The 20,921-nt window shown below is 46.5% G+C and overlaps 1 protein-coding gene across 1 annotated transcript in view; it reads right to left on the bottom strand.

Moving 5' to 3' along the window:
* Positions 1-20,921, bottom strand: part of LOC114582552 (transmembrane protease serine 11E-like) — a 73,424-nt gene that overhangs the window by 21,022 nt on the left and 31,481 nt on the right. Inside the window, exons 4-5 of the mRNA XM_028703648.2 lie at positions 15,085-15,152; positions 1,288-1,448 (exon numbers count right to left, since the gene is read on the bottom strand). Of these exons, the coding sequence (XP_028559481.2) occupies positions 1,288-1,448; positions 15,085-15,152 (229 nt within the window). The remainder of the gene's footprint in view (positions 1-1,287; positions 1,449-15,084; positions 15,153-20,921) is intronic.

Genomic DNA, 20,921 nt, shown 5'->3' with positions numbered 1-20,921 from the left:
AAAACACTAAGAAGTGCATATTTTATATTTTTTTAAAAATGTGTATTTTATGTAAAAGTGCATAGAATTTAACTATGGATTTTTCATGCATCCTTTTAAAAATATATATATGCAAAAACATAGGGCAGATCAGACCTATAACTGGGCACCAGGGAGACTGAAGCAGGCTGAAATTAGCTGCTCACTCCATCCCTATAGGGATGGGAACCATATGTACCCTGCCTTGGGTTCCATGATGGAGGAAAAATAGAAGAAATATAATTTATTTTTAAAATTTATGGGGCAATAGCAAGGTTCAGCAGGTGCCCTCGGTGAACTATGCACTAGAACGGTCATAAGTCCCATGGCGGTGTCATGACAAGAGTGGTTAGATCTGGGGGGGGGGGAGTGGGAGGAGCTCAGAGAGTTAGCACTGGAAGATCAAGGGGAGGGTCTCAGTGGGTTGCAGACCATTGAGTCAGAACCACAAGAGGTGTCCGATTCCAGAGAGGGACCCATCAGCTTAAGGGGCGAAGAATCAGATCCTGGGGAAGGCCTGAGTAGAATATTAGGGGTATGTTCTTAACTATGCAACATCACTTTCACAAAGTTTGACAAAAAATCCACAATTTATTAGGTAAAGGTAAAGGGACCCCTGACTGTTAGGCCCAGTCGCAGCCGACTCTGGGGTTGCGGCGCTCCTCTTGCTTTATTGGCCGAGGGAGCCGGCGTACAGCTTCCGAGTCATGTGGCCAGCATGACCAAGCCGCTTCTGACAAACCAGAGCAGCGCACGGAAACACTGTTTACCTATTTATCTACTTGCACTTCGTGCTTTCGAATTGCTAGGTTGGTAGGAGCAGGGACTGAGCAACGGGAGCTCACCCCATCACAGGGATTCGAACTGCCGACCTTCTGATCAGCAAGCCCTAGGCTCTGTGGTTTAACCCCCAGCACCCCCCGCGTCCCTCCAGAATCTATTAGGACCAACCAAAATATCGAAAGTGAGTGAGAGAAAACAGGTATTTTAAGTGACAATCTACCATCAGATACAGTATATCAGCACTGTAGCATTACTTATTTAAAAATCAGTCAGAACTATGATTCACAATATGATATGCCTAAAATAGAAAATATGTTGCTTGGTTGAAATTAAGACCTATAGTTCCCAGTACATTTAGCTCACAAAACTTGCTCTTAAAAACAAAAACGAAGCTGGCAAGGTTGAGTAGGAACACAACATGATAAATATAACAAGCCCTGGGAGAGAAAGCCCAATCAATGGTAAAAATAAACTCAAGGCACTTGCCTGTGAGGGTGGAAGAGGGGAGGTTGATGCGAGCAGACCCAGGATACATCTTCAACCTCTCCTGCAAAATCTTGTCGACTGTCATCCGTAGTGCCGTGTTATCAGTAGAAGAGAAGAGAAACATCAGCACAACTTGTGCAATCACTCCACCTGTGTCTGGGCTGAAAGAGAACCAAAGCACACACAAAAACTAACCGATTGGTTTATGGGCTGTGTCCACACTACACCTCTAAAGCACATTCAAAGCATCTCTCTCTCTTTCAAAAGAGTCTGGGCACTGTAATTTACCCCTCAGGCCTCACCCACACCTCCATTTGCCCAGCCACTGCACCCCAGAAAAACCCACTCTTTAGCGCTGAATCGGAACAAACAGCAATCACGGACTGCTGTTTGTTCCGATTTAGCACTAAAGAGTGGGCTTTCCATGAGAAAGTGGCAGGGCAAAGGCAAAACCACTCAGACCGGCTCATGGACAATCCCTAGACATCTCACTGCATCTTGTGGGAGAGAACACCATAGTTTAATATACTCTGTGAAGAAGTGCTTTCTTTTGTCTGTCCTGAGCGTTCAGCATCATTAGATGACACCTGGTTCTTGTATTATGGGAGAGACAGAAAAACTTCTCCCTGTCCCCCTTTCCTCCAATGGATGGATGTACTTGCTTCTGAATCCAATGCTTATTTCCTCTTAGTTCAATCTAACCCTTTCCCCAAGCTGTTCACCTTTTTGCTATGCACACACGCACACCAAGCACCTTGTAAGTTGACCTTAGTAATCATTTGTTTTTAAATTAAAACATCCCGGTAAGTTCCTTTAAACTGATAACAAACAGCTCAAGGGAGGTGTGAGGTTCCTCCATGACTGTCACATGAACTCATTGCTGGGTACATCTCCACATTTGGCCAAGAGGAATGGGTTTTCCCTGATTAGTAAAGGTAAAGGGACCCCTGACCATTAGGTCCAGTTGTGTGCTCATCTCACTCTATAGGCCGAGGGAGCTGGCGTACAGCTTCGGGTCATGTGGCCGGCATGACTAAGCCGCTTCTGGCGAACCAGAGTAGGGCACGGAAACGCCGTTTACCTTCCCGCCGGAGGGGTACCTATTTATCTACTTGCACTTTGACGTGCTTTCGAACTGCTAGGTTGGCAGGAGCAGGGACCGAACAACGGGAGCTCACCCCATCGCGGGGATTTGAACCGCCGACCTTCTGATCGGCAAGCCCTAGGCTCTGTGGTTTAACTCACAGTGCCACCTGCATCCCTTTCCCTGATTAAGAGAGGGTTATATATCTGACTAAAACAGTGTAATTCCACAGCACGCTCACTGCTTAAATTATGTATATCTAGATGCATTCTACAGCATGTAACCATATTTTAGAAAACATACGGATTGCACACAAGGCAATACACCTATTGATGTACAGTAAATTCCTGCCATAAATCATTTGCTTCAAGTCTTGAGTCTGGAATGCTTTCTAAGGGGACGGCAACAATTTCTATAAAACAGTGGACAGTTATTTGCTGTATCCATTTGACAGATGGCGAGCTAAACGATATGACAATATTTCCTAAAGAACATGTAAGAGTAAGGACTTGAGTTTATATTCCCTGAGAGATCATCTTACACTTAAGCCACCAAGCAATTTCTCCTTCCCATATATAAGCACATTGGGGCAGCATTTATCTATCACCATTAGAGCATTGAACTTTCTCAAATATGTATCAGCAAGTTGCCAGGGGAGGGAGTAGCTATCTCTGCATATCACTATCAGATTTGGTATAGCAGCCTTTTCAATGACTTTTATTTCTGTTCATGCCCATCATGGTTAAATGTTATAAAAAAGAATAGCTGAACCCACTAATTGCTGCTGGACAGTATCAATACACTTGTGAGGACGATGAGTAATCCCCAATGAAATTAATGAAGCTTGCACAGTACTCCGCTTAAAGACTGTCTCCTTGCGTCTCCTCCTCTGTTTTGGCTTATTCACCCCACCCAAAGGTGGTTGCAGCATGCAAATTTGTGAAACCACAAACTGTATTTGTGCCAGCGGTGGATGATTCAGGTAGGAGGAGGAGAATAGCACCTGCTTCTGTTTACACACCCTCACCGAGGCAATTTTCAATGAAGCAAAATGGAAAGAGAAAAACACACAGGAAACAACAAGCTTTTATTGGACCAAGGCAACCCTTCCCATCAAGAATACTGAGTGAGTATAACCTCAGAACGGGGGTGTTCAGAAACAAATCATTGAGCCATTACGAATTGAGCCCAGCCCACCTTCCAAATTCCAGGTGAGCCTGTCATGGCACAGTACTGGCCTTCTCACGTAATTTTTTCTTCTTCACCTTTCCCACACATCTCCAAAGTTATCAAAGGTAAGAAAGCAAACTAGCAGTTGAGAGAGCTTGCAAATGTTTCAGAGCTCAGAAACTCTCCCACAACTCATCACAAGTTTTTAAGTACAGTCATACCTCGGGTTACAGATGCTTCAGGTTGTGTGTTTTTGGGTTGCGCACCGCGCCGAACCCGGAAGTACCAGAATAGGTTACTTCCGGGTTTCGGCGCTCGCACATGCGCACAACCACCAAATTGCGCTTTGCGAATGTGCAGAAGCGTCAAATCGTGACCCGCATGTGCGCAGACGCAGCGTTGCAGGTTGTGAATGCTGCAGGTTGTGAATGTGCCTCCTGCACGGATCACGTTCCTGTCCACTGTACAGGAAAATGAGGCAGGACATAACTGGTAGACAAGAGGTCTAGCTCCCCAGCTTGAATCTTTTTGAGCTTTGTAGAAGTGGCAGAAAAAGCCTGACCTCTCCCCAAAGAAATGACCAGAAAGCCTCAGAAAGACCCACTCCATTCTGAATCCGAATGGGCAAGTTTCGTTCATCAATAACCATGAACACGGCTTCCCCCCTTATAGAATAAATATGTTTCTTATGAGAGCAAAGTTTGTGCTTGGGAATCAGCTTTAGCATCTTAGCATTAAAAATGAGCTATCAGCAGGAGACCTGTTGACAGTTCCCCGCACATTGGCTGGATACCAAATAATGAATTGCATGTGCGCATTGTTGGCATCCATCTGTCTCAAGAGACAATGGAGTGTGCCTCCAGGGGAGAAGTCAAACCGCTGTATTAGCAGCACCAAAGTGACCTCCCCAGAGCACAGGCCTGGGCAGTGTGTATGATGGTCCTGGGCTGCCCAGTAGACAACCTTTCTGGTGTAGTCCAAAGGAAAGCAGAGCAAGATGTTTGGCACCAGCTTGGCTGCAGGAGTTGCCTGAAGGAGACATCCAAGGTGCCACCCAACCGTCTTATGGACTCCACTCAAGATGTGTGTAGGGTTTACTCCTTAGCCTTTTCTTCTCCCGAAGTTTTCCCGCAAGGCAGCGGAGTTTTAGGATCAGTTTTCCTTCTCCTGGATGAGCTGCCTTCCTGGGTTGACAAGCCCCACCTCTCAAAATCATCTCAGAAAGAACTTCTCTGGCATTTAAGCTTGAGACTCCTTAGGGTAGTGATAAAGAAGGGTATCAAATCCAAACTCTTCTTCTATTTAGGGATGCGGGTGGTGCTGTGGGTTAAACCACAGAGCCTAGGGCTTGCCAATCAGAAGGTCGGCGGTTCGAATCCTCGCAACGGGGTGAGCTCCCGTTGCCCGGCCCCTGCTCCTGCCAACCTAGCAGTTCGAAAGCACGAAGTGCAAGTAGATAAATAGGTATCACTCCAGCAGGAAGGTAAATGGCATTTCCATGCACTGCTCTGGTTCGTGGTCATGCTGGCCACATGACCCGGAAGCAGTATGCCGGCTCCCTTGGCCAATAAAGCGAGATGAGCGCCGCAACCCCAGAGTCATCCGTGACTGGACCTAACGGTCAGGGGTCCCTTTACCTTTACCTTTTACCAGCAGAATGCATCCCCATGGAGACAGTTCACATGTTCTGCTGGAAGTCGTGGGAACCAACCCGTTGTAAAGCACTGTTCTGATTTTAAGGAGTGTAAAATATGGCTACAAATATGTACTCCCAAAGGCGGATTTCTGTACCATTGGCCATCATACTATTATATTAACTATTATGACTAAATCTACACACGAGTCATTATCTTATTGGCTGTTTAATGGGTATCATGCTGCACGTTCCCTCTCCTCACCCCAAACCCGCCCTTTCCTCCTGTGCTGCACCAAACACACAAATTAAATTAGTCTGGAGACACACCTCTTCAAACACTGCAATACGCTGTCTCACCCTTTAATAACCCACTCTAAATAAAGATAAATATCGTAAAGATAAATATCGTGAAGATATATGCAATCACCCTTTCTTGGCAATATAATATTACCAACCGTTTACTCACATGATACAGTTAATCACCGAACTAACATTCCATTTCTACTGCAGAAAAGTGACTTGTATTGGGTAAAAACAATTCAAGAGAGAAGGGGAGAGGAAATATCAGCTGTACGGAATGAAGGCTGTATTTTTTCTTCCTGTAATGTTTTGAGTCTAGCTCCTTCTCAGGGATAAGATTCAGCAAATCTGTCATCCACTCAAAGATGTTGGCCGCATTGAATAAGTTAAAAAAGAAATACAGTGGTACCTCAGGTTAAGAACTTAATTCGTTCTGGAGGTCCCTACTTAACCTGAAACTGTTCTTAATCTGAAACACCACTTTAGCTAATGGGGCCTCCTGCTGCCGCACCGCTGGAGCACAATTTCTGTTCTCATCCTGAAGCAAAGTTCTTAACCTGAGGCACTATTTCTGGGTTAGCGGAGTCTGTAACTTGAAGCATATGTAACCTGAAGCGTATGTAACCTGGGGTACCACTGTACTTAAAGAAATGTTGACTGAAAATTGCCTAAAACATACCAACAGTACAGGCTTAAACCATTTTAATGGTCATTCCCTGGGAACATTAAGAAACTACCGTAATCCAGTGAGGGGTTAAGAATCTCTAAGAGAACTGTTAGCATTTTCAGCAAACTACAGTTCCTGGAATTATTTGGGAGAAAATGCAACGTTTAAACTGTTAGAGACACACATGCGCTTGGAATATTATGTCTAGTTCTTATTGCTTCACCTCAGAAAGGATACCGTAGAGCTGAAAAAGGTGCAAGAAAGGTCAGACAAAATGAATCAGGGGCTGGAGCGATCCCCTAGGAGGAAAGCTTGCAACATTTGAGGCTTTTTAGCTTAGGAAAAGCAGTAAGGTATATAAGACAGAGGTATATAAAGTTATGCCTCGTATTTGAGGGGGCGTGTGCGTGCGTGCGTGCGTGTGTGTGTGTGGAGAGAGGAATTTTCCTCCCTCTCTCATCACAAGAGCCCCAAGTCATCCAATGGCGTTGAATGTTGGAAGATTCAGTCAAGAGAAAGTACTTCACGCAGCGCATAAATGATGGTATTTGCTACAAAGACGTAGTGTTGAACTCAGAAGGGGATTTGACAGATTCATGGAGGCTATCAACGGCTACATACCACATAGTTAAACTATGGAACTTGTTCCCCTGGGAGACAGTGGTGGCCGCCAACTTACCGTATTTTTCGCTCTATAGGATGCACCTGACCATAGGACGCACCTTGTTTTAGAGGGGGAGAACAAGAAAAAAAAAATCTCCCCCTCTCTGCTCAGTGCCCCTTCAGCGAAGTGGCAGGAGAAACTGAGCCCCTTCCATTTCTCCTTCCGCTTCGCTGAAGGGGCGCTGCGCAGCTCTCCCTCTCTGCTGAAGCCAGGAGAGTCTTCCTCTCCCGGCTTCAGCAAAAGGAACCCGAAGCCTGCGGAGCACAGCGTGAGTTCCCGCTGCGCTCCAAAGGCTTCAGGCGGTTATCCCTAAAGGCTGGAGAGCAAGAGGGGTCGGTGCGCACCGACCCCTCTCGCTTTCCAGGCTTCAGCGAAAGCAACGCGAAGCCTCCGGAGCGCAGAGGGAGCGCTCCCTCTGCGCTTTGGAGGCTTCGCGTTGCTGTCGCTGAAGCCAAGGAGCCTGCATTCACTCCATAGGACGCACACACATTTCCCCTTAATTTTTGGAGGGGGAAAAGTGCATTCTATAGAGTGAAAAATACGGTAGATGGCTTTAAAAGAGGATTGGATAAACTCACGGAGGAGAAGACTATCAATGGCTCTGCTCTGCTTCCACAGCAATGCTCCTGAATACCACTTTCTGGAGACCACAGGAAGGGAGAGTGCCTTTGAGCTCTGGCCCTGCTTTCTGGTGTCCCATAACCAGTGCTTTTTTCTGGGGGGACGCATACCCCTAAACATTTTGTGAATCTTTGTACTTTTGTCCATTTACTGTACAGTGGACGCTCGGGTTGCGAACGTGGTCCGTGCGGGAGGCACGTTCGCAACCCACAGAGCTGCATCTGCGTATGTGTGAGTTGCGACGTGGCGCTTCTGCGCATGCACAAAGTGCGATTTAGCACGTCTGCGCATGTGCGACCACCAAAACCCGGAAGTAACCCGTTCCGGTACTTCCGGGTTTCGGCGCGTCCATAACCTGAAAAAATGCAACCTGAAGTATCTGTAACCCAAGGTATGACTGTATTTATTTTTCCCTATTTGAATTATAGAATGGTGATTTTCTTGAGTCAAAATTAAAGTACCCCTAAACATTTTTTTTCGGGGGGGAGAGCACTGGCCATAACCATCTGGCTGGTCACTGTGAGACTTGATGAACCACTCAGTGTGATGACACCAGGACACAAGGTGTGTTGTGCTAAATGTTACTAAGGACTCTGTATGCAGGTGTGTAGTGTTGTTTATAAATTGTAGTTCTGTCCCAATCCAACCATTATTGAGCTGAGTCACCATACAGTGATCTTCCTAGACAAATGTTGTAAAATGATCTTGTGAAAGTTCCTCCGAGAAGATAACACTGCAGGTTTCTGCATCCTGAAGAACTGGTTTTTTAGTATAATAATAATAATTTATAATAATAATAATTTATTATTTATACCCCGCCCATCTGGCTGGGCCTCCCCAGCCACTCTGGGCGGCTTACATAAAAACCAAAAATACAGTAAAATCACATGTTAAAAACTTCCCTGAACAGGGCTGCCTTAAGATGTCTTCTGAATGTTAGGTACTTGTTTATCGCTTTGACATCTGCTGGAAGGGCGTTCCACAGGGCGGGCGCCACTACCGAGAAGGCCCTCTGCCTGGTTCCCTGTAGCTTTGCTTCTCGCAATGAGGGAACCGCCAGAAGGCCCTCGGCGCTGGACCTCAGCGTCCGGGCAGAATGATGGGGGTGGAGACGCTCCTTCAGGTATACTGGACCGAGGCCGTTTAGGGCTTTAAAGGTCAGCACCAACACTTTGAATTGTGCTCAGAAACGTACTGGGAGCCAATGCAGGTCTTTCAAGACCGGTGTTATATGGTCTCGGCGGCCGCCCCCAGTCACCAGTCTAGCTGCCGCATTCTGGATTAATTGTAGTTTCCGAGTCACCTTCAAAGGTAGCCCCACGTAGAGTGCATTGCAGTAGTCCAAGCGGGAGATAACCAGAGCATGCACCACTCTGGCGAGACAGTCTGCAGGCAGATAGGGTCTCAGCCTACGTACCAGATGGAGCTGGTAAACAGCTGCCCTGGACACAGATTTGACCTGTGCCTCCATGGACAGCTGTGAGTCCAAAATGACTCCCAGGCTGCGCACCTGGTCCTTCAGGGGCACAGTTACCCCATTCAGGACCAGGGAATCCTCCACACCTGCCCGCCTCCTGTCCCCCAAAAACAGTACTTCTGTCTTGTCAGGATTCAATCTCAATCTGTTAGCCGCCATCCATCCTCCAACCGCCTCCAGACACTCACGCAGGACCTTCACCGCCTTCACTGGTTCTGATTTAAAAGAGAGGTAGAGCTGGGTATCATCGGCATACTGATGAACACCCAGCCCAAACCTCCTGATGATCTCTCCCAGCGGCTGCATGTAAATGTTGAAAAGCATGGGGGAGAGGACAGAACCCTGAGGCACCCCACAAGTGAGAGCCCAGGGGTCTGAACACTCATCCCCCACCACCACTTTCTGAACACGGCCCAGGAGGAAGGAGCGGAACCACTGTATGACAGTGCCCCCAGCTCCCAGCCCCTCAAGACGGTCCAGAAGGATGTTATGGTCGATGGTATCAAACGCCGCTGAGAGATCCAGCAGAACTAGGAAACAGCTCTCACCTTTGTCCCTAGCCCGCCGGAGATCATCAACCAGTGCGACCAAGGCAGTTTCAGTCCCATGATGAGGCCTGAATCCCGACTGGAAGGGATCCAAATGGTCCGCTTCTTCCAGGCGTGCCTGGAGTTGTTCGGCAACCGCTCGCTCAATCACCTTGCCCAGGAATGGAAGATTTGAGACTGGGCGATAATTGGCCATCGTGGCCGCATCTAAAGATGGTTTTTTAAGAAGCGGTTTAATAACCGCCTCTTTCAGCGGGTCTGGGAAGGCTCCCTCACGGAGGGAAGCATTCACCACCCCACGAAGCCCATCGCCCAGTCCTTCCCGGCTAGCTTTTATAAGCCAGGATGGGCAAGGATCCAGGAGACAGGTGGTTGGTTTCACTCGTCCAAGCAGCCTGTCCACGGAGGTAACAGATTGGAATTGATTCCACTCAACTTGACTAGACAGAACTCTAGCACTCTCCCGCCCCGGCCCTGCTCCCACGGTGGAGTCTACTTCTTCCCGAATCTGAGCGATTTTATCTGCAAAAAACTTTGCAAAATCATTGCAGGAGAACATGTGGCCCGTACTGGGCCCCGATGTTGCAGGTGGTTCCGCTAAATTGTGAACCACCTGAAAAAGTCTCCTGCTGCTGTTTTCTGCAGATGCAATAGAGGCGGCGAAGAAATTCTTCTTCGCCGTCGCTATCGCCACTTGGTAGGCTCGACGTTGAGCTCTAACCTGTGTCCGGTCAGATTCGGAATGAGTTATCCGCCACCGGCGCTCTAGCCGTCTCAACGATTGTTTCATCACCCTCAGCTCCGGGGAAAACCACGGGGCTGTCCGGGCTCCATGCAACCGGAGAGGGCGCTTCGGAGCCAAACAGTCAATAGCCCTGGTTAACTCCACATTCCAGCGGGTATGATTTTGAGTATGATTTCAGGATGCAGTTCTTGGGTATTTTGTCCTGGGGAAACTCTTTCACATGGCAGTGATCCTGAGGGTAAAATTAACTGCAGTTCTTTCACCTTAATAATAGCTATATGAATTGATGCGAAGAATCCACTCATACGCCATCAGAAATCTGCACCAATGATACATTTGATGTGCTCAAGCCACAAGAAGGTATCCTTTGCAACTCAGAGAGAAGAGCAGCTGGATTTTAGGCCAACAGCTGGGAAGAACAGGGCCAACAACCTCTTGAAGATACCTTCTAAACTGCATTCAATTTCTTGCAAATTCAAAGGGCAGCAAGGTTTAGAGTAAAGCTGCTCCTTTTCCTTTCCTTCCTGATCTTTCAGACAGACAGAACCAGTGTGCACAAGCAAAAGTTGTAACACTTTGCTTCCCAAAGTGTGTGTTTTAGGCTGCAAATGTAGGGACACTAGGCGTGATCAGCGAGCAGGCAAGCAAAACTTAAAAGTTCTCTTTCTCTTTCTCTTTCTCTTTCTTTCTCTTTCTCTTTCTCTTTCTCTTTCTCTTTCTCTTTCTCTTTCTCTCCACCCCTCCTTTCCTTCACCTGAACTTTGCAAGCATTGTTGTTGTTTAGTCATTTAGTCGTGTCCGACTCTTCGCGACCCTCTGGACCAGAGCACGCCGGGCACGCCTGTCTTCCACTGCCTCCCGCAGTTTGGTCAAACTCATGCTGGTAGCTTCGAGAACACTATCCAACCATCTCATCCTCTGTCGTCCCCTTCTTCTTGTGCCCTCCATCTCTCCCAACATCAGGGTCTTTTCCAGGGAGTCTTCTCTTCTCATGAGGTGGCCAAAGTCTTGGAGCCTCAGCTTCATGATCTGTCCTTCCAGTGAGCACTCAGGGCTGGTTTCCTTAAGAATGGAGAGGTTTGATCTTCTTGCAGTCCATGGGACTCTTGAGAGTCTCCTCCAGCACCATAATTCCAAAGCATCAATTCTTCGGCGATCAGCCTTCTTTATGGTCCAGCTCTCACTTCCATACATCACTACTGGGAAAACCATAGCTTGAACTATACGGACCTTTGTTGGCAAGGTGATGTCTCTACTTCTCAAGATGCTGTCTAGGCCTGTCATTGCCCTTCTCCCAAGAAGCAGTAGTCTTTTAATTTCGTGGCTGCTGTCACCATCTGCAGTGATCATGGAGCCCAAGAAAGTAAAATCTCTCACTGCCTCCATTTCTTCCCCTTCTATTTGCCAGGAGGTGATGGGACCAGTGGCCAAGATCTTCATTTTTTTGATGTTGAGCTTCAGACCATATAGAAATATTGAAATATTGCAAGCATTAGCCGATGGAAAGTGCTTCGTCATTCCTTCCTTTTCTTCAGATCAGGGGTGAGGAACCTTTTATGGCTGGCGGACCAGATCCTTATCTCCCCAACCCAGGTGGAGGGCCAAACTTGACAGGTGGGTGCGCCCACCTGTCAAATCCCTTGATGTCCTGGTGGCATCAAGTGATGCTGCACTTTGACGCTCCAGCAGTTGGGACTTCAAAGTGTAGTGCATGGCTGTTTGAATGCCTTTTTTCAAACAGCCCCGTGCTGTTCTTTAAGCCTCCAGCTGGTGAGCAAAGAGTGCAGTTCTGCTGACCGCTTTGCACAGGTGAAGGAAGATTCCACCAGGTTTGAACCCCTCCCTCCCGTGCATCAGCTGATGTCCCCCTGGTGGACAGGTGTGCATGGCTTGAGGAAAATGGCCTCATGGGTCAGTTTGGACCCCTGGCAGGCAAAGATTGGGTAGAAACCAGAAATTGCCCATCCCTGCTTTAGGTCAAGGCCAGTGCTGTTAGAATGGTACTGTCATCAAGTGAAAGAGAAAGCTAAAATAATCCACACTATTCATTTGTCAGTCTACATATGACCTCACATAGCTGCACGCTGCAGACTCGAGCAACAGCTGGTAAATCTAGACTTGTACAATTAAAGTGGATTAAAGTGCTCTGTCGCCCTAAGGTGTTGCAATGACACCTTTTAAAAACATCCTTTAAAAAAAGACTTTGGGCTGTTATGGAAGTAGCAGGGAAATTCACCCGAGAGTGCTGAATGATTAGCAGGAAATTATAAACGCCCCACAAGCAAATCAATGTGAGTACAGAGTGAACGTTCGTTGTTGCAGAATCACAGAAGGTGGAATTGATTTTGAAGGGAAGCCCTATTTAAAAAAGAAAAACTCATTGAGGAACAGTGCCATAAACTCACAGGAAGACAAATAAATCGGGGGGGGGGGGGGGGGCACAGCCTGCTGAAGAAGTACAGCCAGACACCCTCCCCATCTCAAAGCTGGCAACCAGAGTTAAGTTGATACTGTTCAGTCGATGGGGAGGGAGCGTTCAGCCATTGCTTTCTTCACCTGCCACAGTCAAAGCCCTCAATGGCCACGGCTGACTGTGTTAATGCCAGTGGCGTAGCGTGGGGGGTGCAGGGGGGGCCAGCCGCACCGGGCGCAACATCTGGGGTTAGGGCAAATCCACAGGTTAGGGGGCGCAAATCCACGGGTTAGGGGGCGCAAATCCACGGGTTAGGGGGCGCAAATTACTTGCCTTGCCCCGGGTGCTGACAACCCACGCTATGCCACTGGTTAATGCAAATGAAATCTACGCATTTCCATCCAGGACTGTGTCACCCGCAGGTGACACAGAAATGACCTGTCAAATATAGCTATTAAGGGCTTATGGAAAGTGCTCTGCCAATGCCCGCTAGGCTGCTGCTTTTTAAAGAAGGAACGAGGAAAGCTACACAGCCGTGCCTTCCTGGTAAGTGTTCAGCGGATTGGGGGTGCGGGGAGGGTCATGGGGAATTATGCTGCCAGTGTAAGGAGCTCGGGAGTTTATAAACATCTGAGAATAAAACTGATTTTAATCAAGGAGCTGCCAATTAAAATGCAGTGCCCAGATTCATGATCTGGAAAGCAATGCACATTTAACTACATCCTCTGCAGTCATAACTCATGTTACGTTTGCTTCATGTTACGTTCTTTCAGGTTACGTCCCGTGGTGACCCAGAAGTACCGGAAAGGGTTACTTCCAGGTTTCACCGCTCGCGCATGCGCAGCAGCGCTAAATCGCTCTTCGAGCATGCGCACAAGCACCAAATCACGGCGCACACCTGCGCAGATACGGCGCTTCAGGTTGCGCTCTTTTCATGTTGCGAACAGGCCTCCGGAACGGATCCCGTTCACAACCAGAGGTACCACTGTATTCCTGAAGAATATGCCAACAAACAATATGGGCTGCTTTGCATATTACACGGAGGAAAAGCTGTGTTGCCACAGAGAGCCTGTCTTAGAAGCTTGGGCTAGTCTTAGTTTCCTGGCCACATATTTGCTACCTTCAGATAGGACAATACAATACAAATACCTTTACTGGCATTACAAGTTAAGACATTTCAAATCCCTGGGATAAATTTTAAAGGGACAGGAGTGAGGCTGTTGGGTCACAAGGACATGTTTACACCGAACAAATATCTAAAAGCTTTTGAACATACTTTGAACTACTGTCAAAAGAACTGCCCACTGCCCAACTGGCAGCTTTGGGGAAATGTGGAAATACTCCGGTCTTGGAAATTAAAAATGTTCATCTGTGTTACAGCACAAACTGGAAAAACTAGGTACCTCTCAGGAATAATATGTCAAGAGGAGAGGTTGCAATGATTAGGTTCATATGGGTTGAACAGGGAGGAGGCATAGGGTAAATTCCCCAGTTGAAATATCACCTATGTTATCAACCTGCTAGGTGGCTTCAGTGTCAGACTAGGTGTGACGGTGAAGCTCTGTGTTATCACACTCACCAGCATTACATGTGCTTTGTGGATTTAGCCGTCCTGCCTTGTTTTACTGATGACCCCAAAGACTTGTGAATCAGTCTTTTACAAATTATTGCAGAAAGGAGCGTAAGCTTTCCAGTCTGGTACACTAAGGCAAGTTAAGTCATTTCATTTCCAAGGCAAATGATTTCCAAAGATACCTAAAGCTGACAGTTGTTACAGTGCAGAGACATCTGCATCCTCGTAAGGCCCTGCTGGTGTGGGATCATGCAGAAAGATGCCATTCAAAGTGTATCCAGACCAGTTTCTAACCTTTTTACCACGCATCTGTACTCATACAAGTGGCAAGATGATTCAGAGAGCCAATACAGATGAAAAGGACACTGGGATGAGCTACCTTGGCCCAACATACTGTGGTCACCTGTACCATTCTGCTAAGTGGTGTATCAGGAGCAGCTTGGTGGAATCCAGGCAACCAACTTAGAAGAAGAAGAGGAAGAGTTTGGATTTGATATCCCGCTTTATCACTACCCAAAGGAGTCTCAAAGCGGCTAGCATTCTCCTTTCCCTTCCTCCCCCACAACAAACACTCTGTGAGGTGAGTGGGGCTGAGAGACTTCAGAGAAGTGTGACTAGCCCAAGGTCACCCAGCAGCTGCATGTGGAGGAGCGGGGAAGCGAACCCGATTCACCAGATTACGAGTCCACCGCTCTTAACCACTACACCACACTGGCTCTTAATGTTTAGTTAGTTACACACACACACACACACACAGGCAAATCCACCTGCTGGCTGAGTCACAGGAGAATCACAGAATTGTAGATTTGGAAGAGACCCTGAGGATCGATCATTCCATTCCCCTGCAATGCAGAGGAGGGAAGATTTTTGCCATATCTTTGGACCGTGGTTTTACATACCTCACTTTGACAAGCCGTGAGCCTCTATATTTAGGCCTTAAAATGGAATTGTGAAATGTCTCGTACATCTGTTGGGAGAAAGCAAAAGTGTTCTTTTAGCAAAGAGAACTTAGGGTTGTCCAAGGAACACCTGCTCATACTAGATCTGCAGAGATATCCTCCACATAGCTGTCAACTTACAGATTTGAAAATAAGGGACCAGCAGCCTCGAAAATAAGGGACCAGCAGCCAAAATAAGGAATTTTCCAAGCACAGGTATGTTCAACTTCTGAGCCCCTCCGAGCCAAAGGCAGAAAGCCCAGCCAGCAGCCAAATGAAGCCTCAAGCGGTGGTTCCCACATCGCAGCAACCCGGCAAAGGGGATGCAGCAAGGGAAACCACCGTCACCTCTCCGCTGGGAAGCACTGAGCAAAGGCAAGTCCCCAGGCAACACGGCCGATTTGATCGGCACAAGGCATGCAAGCTCCACCCCCAGTCGTTCTTAGACTCCTTATTGGGTGAGCAATGCAGCCAAGCAACACAGTTGGAGCCTCCCTCCTCCCTGGACGGCAGGGAGGGAGGGAGAGGAGCTGCTTCCTTTGAAACCCGGGAAATTTAAGGGACATCATCAATAAGGGACAGCAGCGGGACACAGCGCTGGGATAAGGGGCTTTCCCGCCAAATAAGGGACGGTTGACAGCTATGATCCTCCGTAATGCAGAAAGAGCCATTTTCGTTCAGCTGAATCATACCTGCCCCTGGCTCCAGTTCAGCTGCAGTAGCACAAGGCAAGAGCTTGCGTCACGAACAGCTGCCTAGCTTGTCTTCATTTGTTTCTCAGAACCCCAAGCACTATTAAGAAGTAATTTTAGGAAGGCTACATTTCTCACGTGATTTAAGTATTTAAACCGTGCAACTCTATGCATGCCTACTCAGAAGTCGTGAATTGGATGGAGCTTTCTCCCATTGCGAGCGTGTAGCCTTGCAACTGGGCTGAGAATTCCTGAATTAGATGGGTTGAAAAGGAGTGAAAAAATGGATTGTCCACTGCTTCCAGAGTAGTGCCATCTCACAGTGACCCGGCTGGGAGGTGGGGGAATAAAACTTATTTCTCCCTGCCCCCAGCAGATTTCTATTTTGTAAAATCAATTTGGGTGGGGTATAGTTGATGCTAGTATAGCTGATGAGCCTGATCCTGGGGATTTACAGAAGAATGAAGGGGTTTTAGGTTGTCTCTGCTCCATCCCCAGAACGCCCCGTTTCAAAGCTGACTGGTTGCTGTCGACAAAAATACTATTAATGCTAAATTGGTGCCCATAGAACTTTTCACAGGTATGGCAAGGGCCTCTCTGGCATATACACCCCATGCTGATGAAGATCTTCTCTTCCTGCAGAAAGGCATCTCCACCCCATCCTAGCCCTTTCCAGCCAGCAAATGTGAGGGTTAAGATTACTCTGTAAATCACTCACTAGCCTCAAAGCCATGGGTAGGCAAACTAAGGCCCGGGGGCCGGATCTGGCCCAATCGCCTTCTAAATCTGGCCCACGGACAGTCCGGGAATCAGTGTGTTTTTACATGAGTAGAATGTGTCCTTTCATTTAAAATGCATCTCTGGGTTATTTGTGGGGCATAGGAATTCATTCTTTTCTTTCTTCTTCAAAATATAGTCTGCCCCCCCCCCAAGGTCTGAGGGACAGTGGACTGGCCCCCTGCTGAATAAGTTTGCTGACCTCTGCACAAAGCTATCCATCTCAGACAGCGTTTGAGCCCAGTTCTCCAGAACTGAAATTCTCTTTGCTGGACTGGAATGTCTTCTTGCGTAATCTGTGTCCAAAAAGTCTTTTGCAAATGTTCTACCGCTTCCTAAGAATGCATTTTCATTCGTAGCATCTTGCCATTTGTTTTCTAACCATAAGAACAAGCCTGCCCGTATTTTAGACATGTCCAGTTTTATTTGTCTTTTATGCTGTTAACTTGCTTTGCGACTTCTGTATAAAGTGATTTAACAAATGCAAATAACAACAACCAATTCATACTATCTGTAAATTTAGTGGACTTGAATTACAAAACTCTTCAAACACTTTATAACTGAAAGGTAGCCTTACGTCCCCTATGAAAATAAAAATATTTCCTGCGTGGTTTTATTACTTTTTAATGACTTGTTATATTTACCCTTCTTTATAGGAGTTCAAGGTAGTGTGCATGTAGGCTTACTCCATTTTGTTGTACAAAGTTTGTGTATTAATTATCATGAGACGGTTAAAGCAAAATTTAATATCAAGGGAAGACTTAAGAGCACAATCCTACGCGTGTTCACTTGGAAGCAAGTTCTACCATAAGTTCAGTGGAACTTATGTTCTAGAGAGAATACAACCTTAATGTTAAATCTGCTTTTTTTAATGACTGCCAAGTCTTTTGACCACGGGCGTAGCCAGGATTTATCTTGAGGGTGGTGGTGCAGAACTTCAGTTAGTTAATTATTTTTATTGATTTACTTGATGGGGGGCAGCTGCTTTTGACAAAGATTCAGTTTCCTCCTCCCACTGCAAATTCCCAGGATGTCCTGGTCTGCAGAAAGGAGATAATAGCGCTTCCCTACTCAACAGTGTGCTGCAAGACTCCTGACAGTGAGGCAATGCAGTTTCTGGTACAGAAATGTTATTGCTGTTACTATGGTTTAATGGACACCTGAACAGCGGCTCAAGGCTTTGGAATGTTAGATGGAGACACGACTTGCTTGGTAGCTGAGATGCTGAGATAAATTGCTGGTGACTAATCCCAGGTGTCTTCTCAATGTATTCTTATCACATACCACAGCAGTTCATCATCTCGGTTTCATCTCAAATTGCACAGCATCCCTATCAACATAGGGATCATCCACACTCATTTTCCTCCGGACTTTCTAGGCACAGGTTTGCACTTTTCCAGTCTTTGCCCGAGTACTATTTTATTTTATTTTATTTGCCCCTCCACTTTCCCTGTGAAAATCCCACTAGCATAGCTAGGGGGCAGGGGGGCTGACCACATTGGGCGACACTTTTTTTGGAGGGCGGACCCACACAGCTCTAACCCTGGGTCAAGCCTGGCCTGGAGAGGAGAGGCAATTCTCTGCCCCTCTCCTCGGCCGGGCGACACCGCACAAGGAGGCTGCTGAGGCAGCTTTCTCACGCCCACCCGCAGTTCCACTCCCCATTCTTTAATGCTTTCCACAATCAGCAGAAAACCCAAATTGCTGTTTGTTCTGATTCAGCATCAAAGAGTGGATTTTCCTGGGGAAAGTGAAGGAGGTGGGAAAAGTGCTCGGATACGGACCAGGAAAGTGCAGGCTTGGGCCTAGAAAGCATTGTGTGTGGATGAGCCCATAGATGAACCAGGATGCCACCTATATATATGTCCTGTCACATAATCTCTTTTTTTTTTTAAAAAAGATATTTATTAAAGTTTAACAATTACAAAAAAAAGAAAAGCAAACAATAAAAAAGTTACAATACTTCAAAAATAAAAGAAAATGCAATAAAAAAAACAGTACAACAAATCAATAAAAAAACATTAAAAAAAACATTTAAAAAAACACATCCAGTATTTTCATATCTTTATCTTTCATTTACTTGTTTCCTCAACTTCCTCACACCTCCCTTTTTTGTATTCTAATTCCATTAGCTGTTTCAGCAAGTCCTTTCCCTCTTTCTCAGATTTTGTTCTATAATTTATCTTAACACAATTTAACCTTAAATTTTACACTTTGACCCATTAACAATCCATTTTTACTTAATTCTTTATAACCTTTCTGCTAAAACCATGTAAGTTCATTCCAGCATCCTTCTAACATTCATTAATTTTACAATATTTCTGTAAATATACTTTGAATTTTTTCCAATCTTCTTCCACCGACTCTTCTCCCTGGTCTCCCTGTCACATAATCTCATACAAACGTGATTTTTTCCCCTTACTGAGCCATTTCGCTGCTTTCCATATAGGGCTGCATTTCCCCCCTCTCTTTTTTATCTTTCCCTAATAATTGTGACATTTGTTTTTCTTTAGGGCTCAGCACCATTTTCCCTGACACAATTGCAGGACCATCTCTCTAGAAGTCAATAGGGAGAATATTGGAAACTATTATTATTATTATTATTATTATTATTATTATTATTATTATTATTATTAATGCCCCATCTGGCTGGGTTTCCCCAGCCACTCTTTGCAAGAGGTGGGGAAAACTACTCAGGTAGCCTCTTCAGAAAGATACTATGACCGATGGCATCAAAAGCTTCCAAGAAGTTGAAAATAATAAATAAGGGTTCACCCGTTCTGTCTTCCTATCAACAGATCCAATGTCACAGAGTGATCAAGGCAATGTCAGCCCCAAAATTGATATTGAAATCATACTGAAATGGATCCTAGACTTCGCCAGACATCACTGCTTCATTCAACAAGCCACAGTGGACAAGGACGCTCAAGCATATTGATGGTCGGCTGGATGTAACCAAAGATCTTGTCAACACCCTCAGAATACCTTTAAAATATCCATAAAAACTGGACCCGTTAGGCACCTGAGCTCTCTCCACTGCAGAGAGTCCAGATCATGGCAACTGGGAGCAAATTTACCAAACATTCCACAGCATCTTTCCCCAGGCCAAATTGCACGAGGCCATGGACTGTTGTCAGAACAGCTGACAATGAGAAGATGCAATAGTGAAAATAAATCCTTCTTTGATACCAGCATTTCCATTGAGTTGGCTCGATAATGAGCTCACCTCTTAACGCACTTAATTGAACTCGTCACCAGTCTTCCTCCATCTCCTTTCTAACCATTGCACTGCAACATATCCATCACTTGGGTCATCTTCATATCCACAGAGCAATCCATCACTTGGGTCGTCTCCATATCCACAGAGCAACTAGGGATTTGACAGGAGCACCACAGCAGGAAGTTCACCAGAGGACTCATTACACTCCAAGGGCGGACCATTTTAATAGTTCCCCCACCCGTGCAGGGGAGTAGAGATGCGGAAGGTCTAAAGTTAAACAGGAAGTTTTCTGGCCATGGCAAGAGAAATCCAAATCAAGAGTCTGTCCTGCATGCCCTGGGTTGATGACATGTGGGGTCAGCCCCATAGTTGTCATGGAAGCCATGAAATCCTAAGCCTCTGGATTTATGTCCAGAGTCCCACAGGACAATCATTCTGGGACTTTTCAGCACCAAATCCACAACCACCTTTGGCAGGAAGACAGCTGAGCAGGAGAGGCGACAGAATCCTCAATCTGCCCTGAATACCAAATTTATCCATGCCTTTTCCTCCTTGCACATACCCCGGGTGAATGAAGAAAGAAATCATTATTGCAGTATTGGTATAAAAAGGTAAAGGGTAAAGGGACCCCTGACCATTAGGTCCAGTTGTGGCCTACTCTGGGGTTGCGGCGCTCATCTTGCTTTATTGGCCGAGGGAGCCGGCGTACAGCTTCCGGGTCATGTGGCCAGCATGACTAAGCCGCTTCTGGCAAACCAGAGCAGCGCACGGAAACACCTTTTACCTTCCCACCTATTTATCTACTTGCACTTTGGCGTGTTTTTGAACTGCTGGGTTGGCAGGAGCAGGGACCGAGCAACAGGAGCTCACCCTATCATGGGGTTTCGAACCGCTGACCTTCTGATCAGCAAGTCCTAGACTCTGTGGTTTAACCCACAGCGCCACCCGCGTCCCGGTATTGGTATATTTTCCGACAATCCCCTATTGCCAGCATCACCCACCTCTGTTTTCAAATGCACACACTGTGAGGCAATGCACAATCAGTCTTCAAGGAGTTTCTATTTTCAGAATGAAAACAGTGTCTCAAGAAGCACTTTGGGGGACAAAAA

This window comes from Podarcis muralis, chromosome 13, assembly GCF_964188315.1.
Source record: "Podarcis muralis chromosome 13, rPodMur119.hap1.1, whole genome shotgun sequence".
Taxonomy (NCBI): domain Eukaryota; kingdom Metazoa; phylum Chordata; class Lepidosauria; order Squamata; family Lacertidae; genus Podarcis; species Podarcis muralis.
The sequence above is the reverse complement of the archived record's forward strand: the minus strand, read 5'-3'. Positions and strand labels throughout refer to the sequence as shown.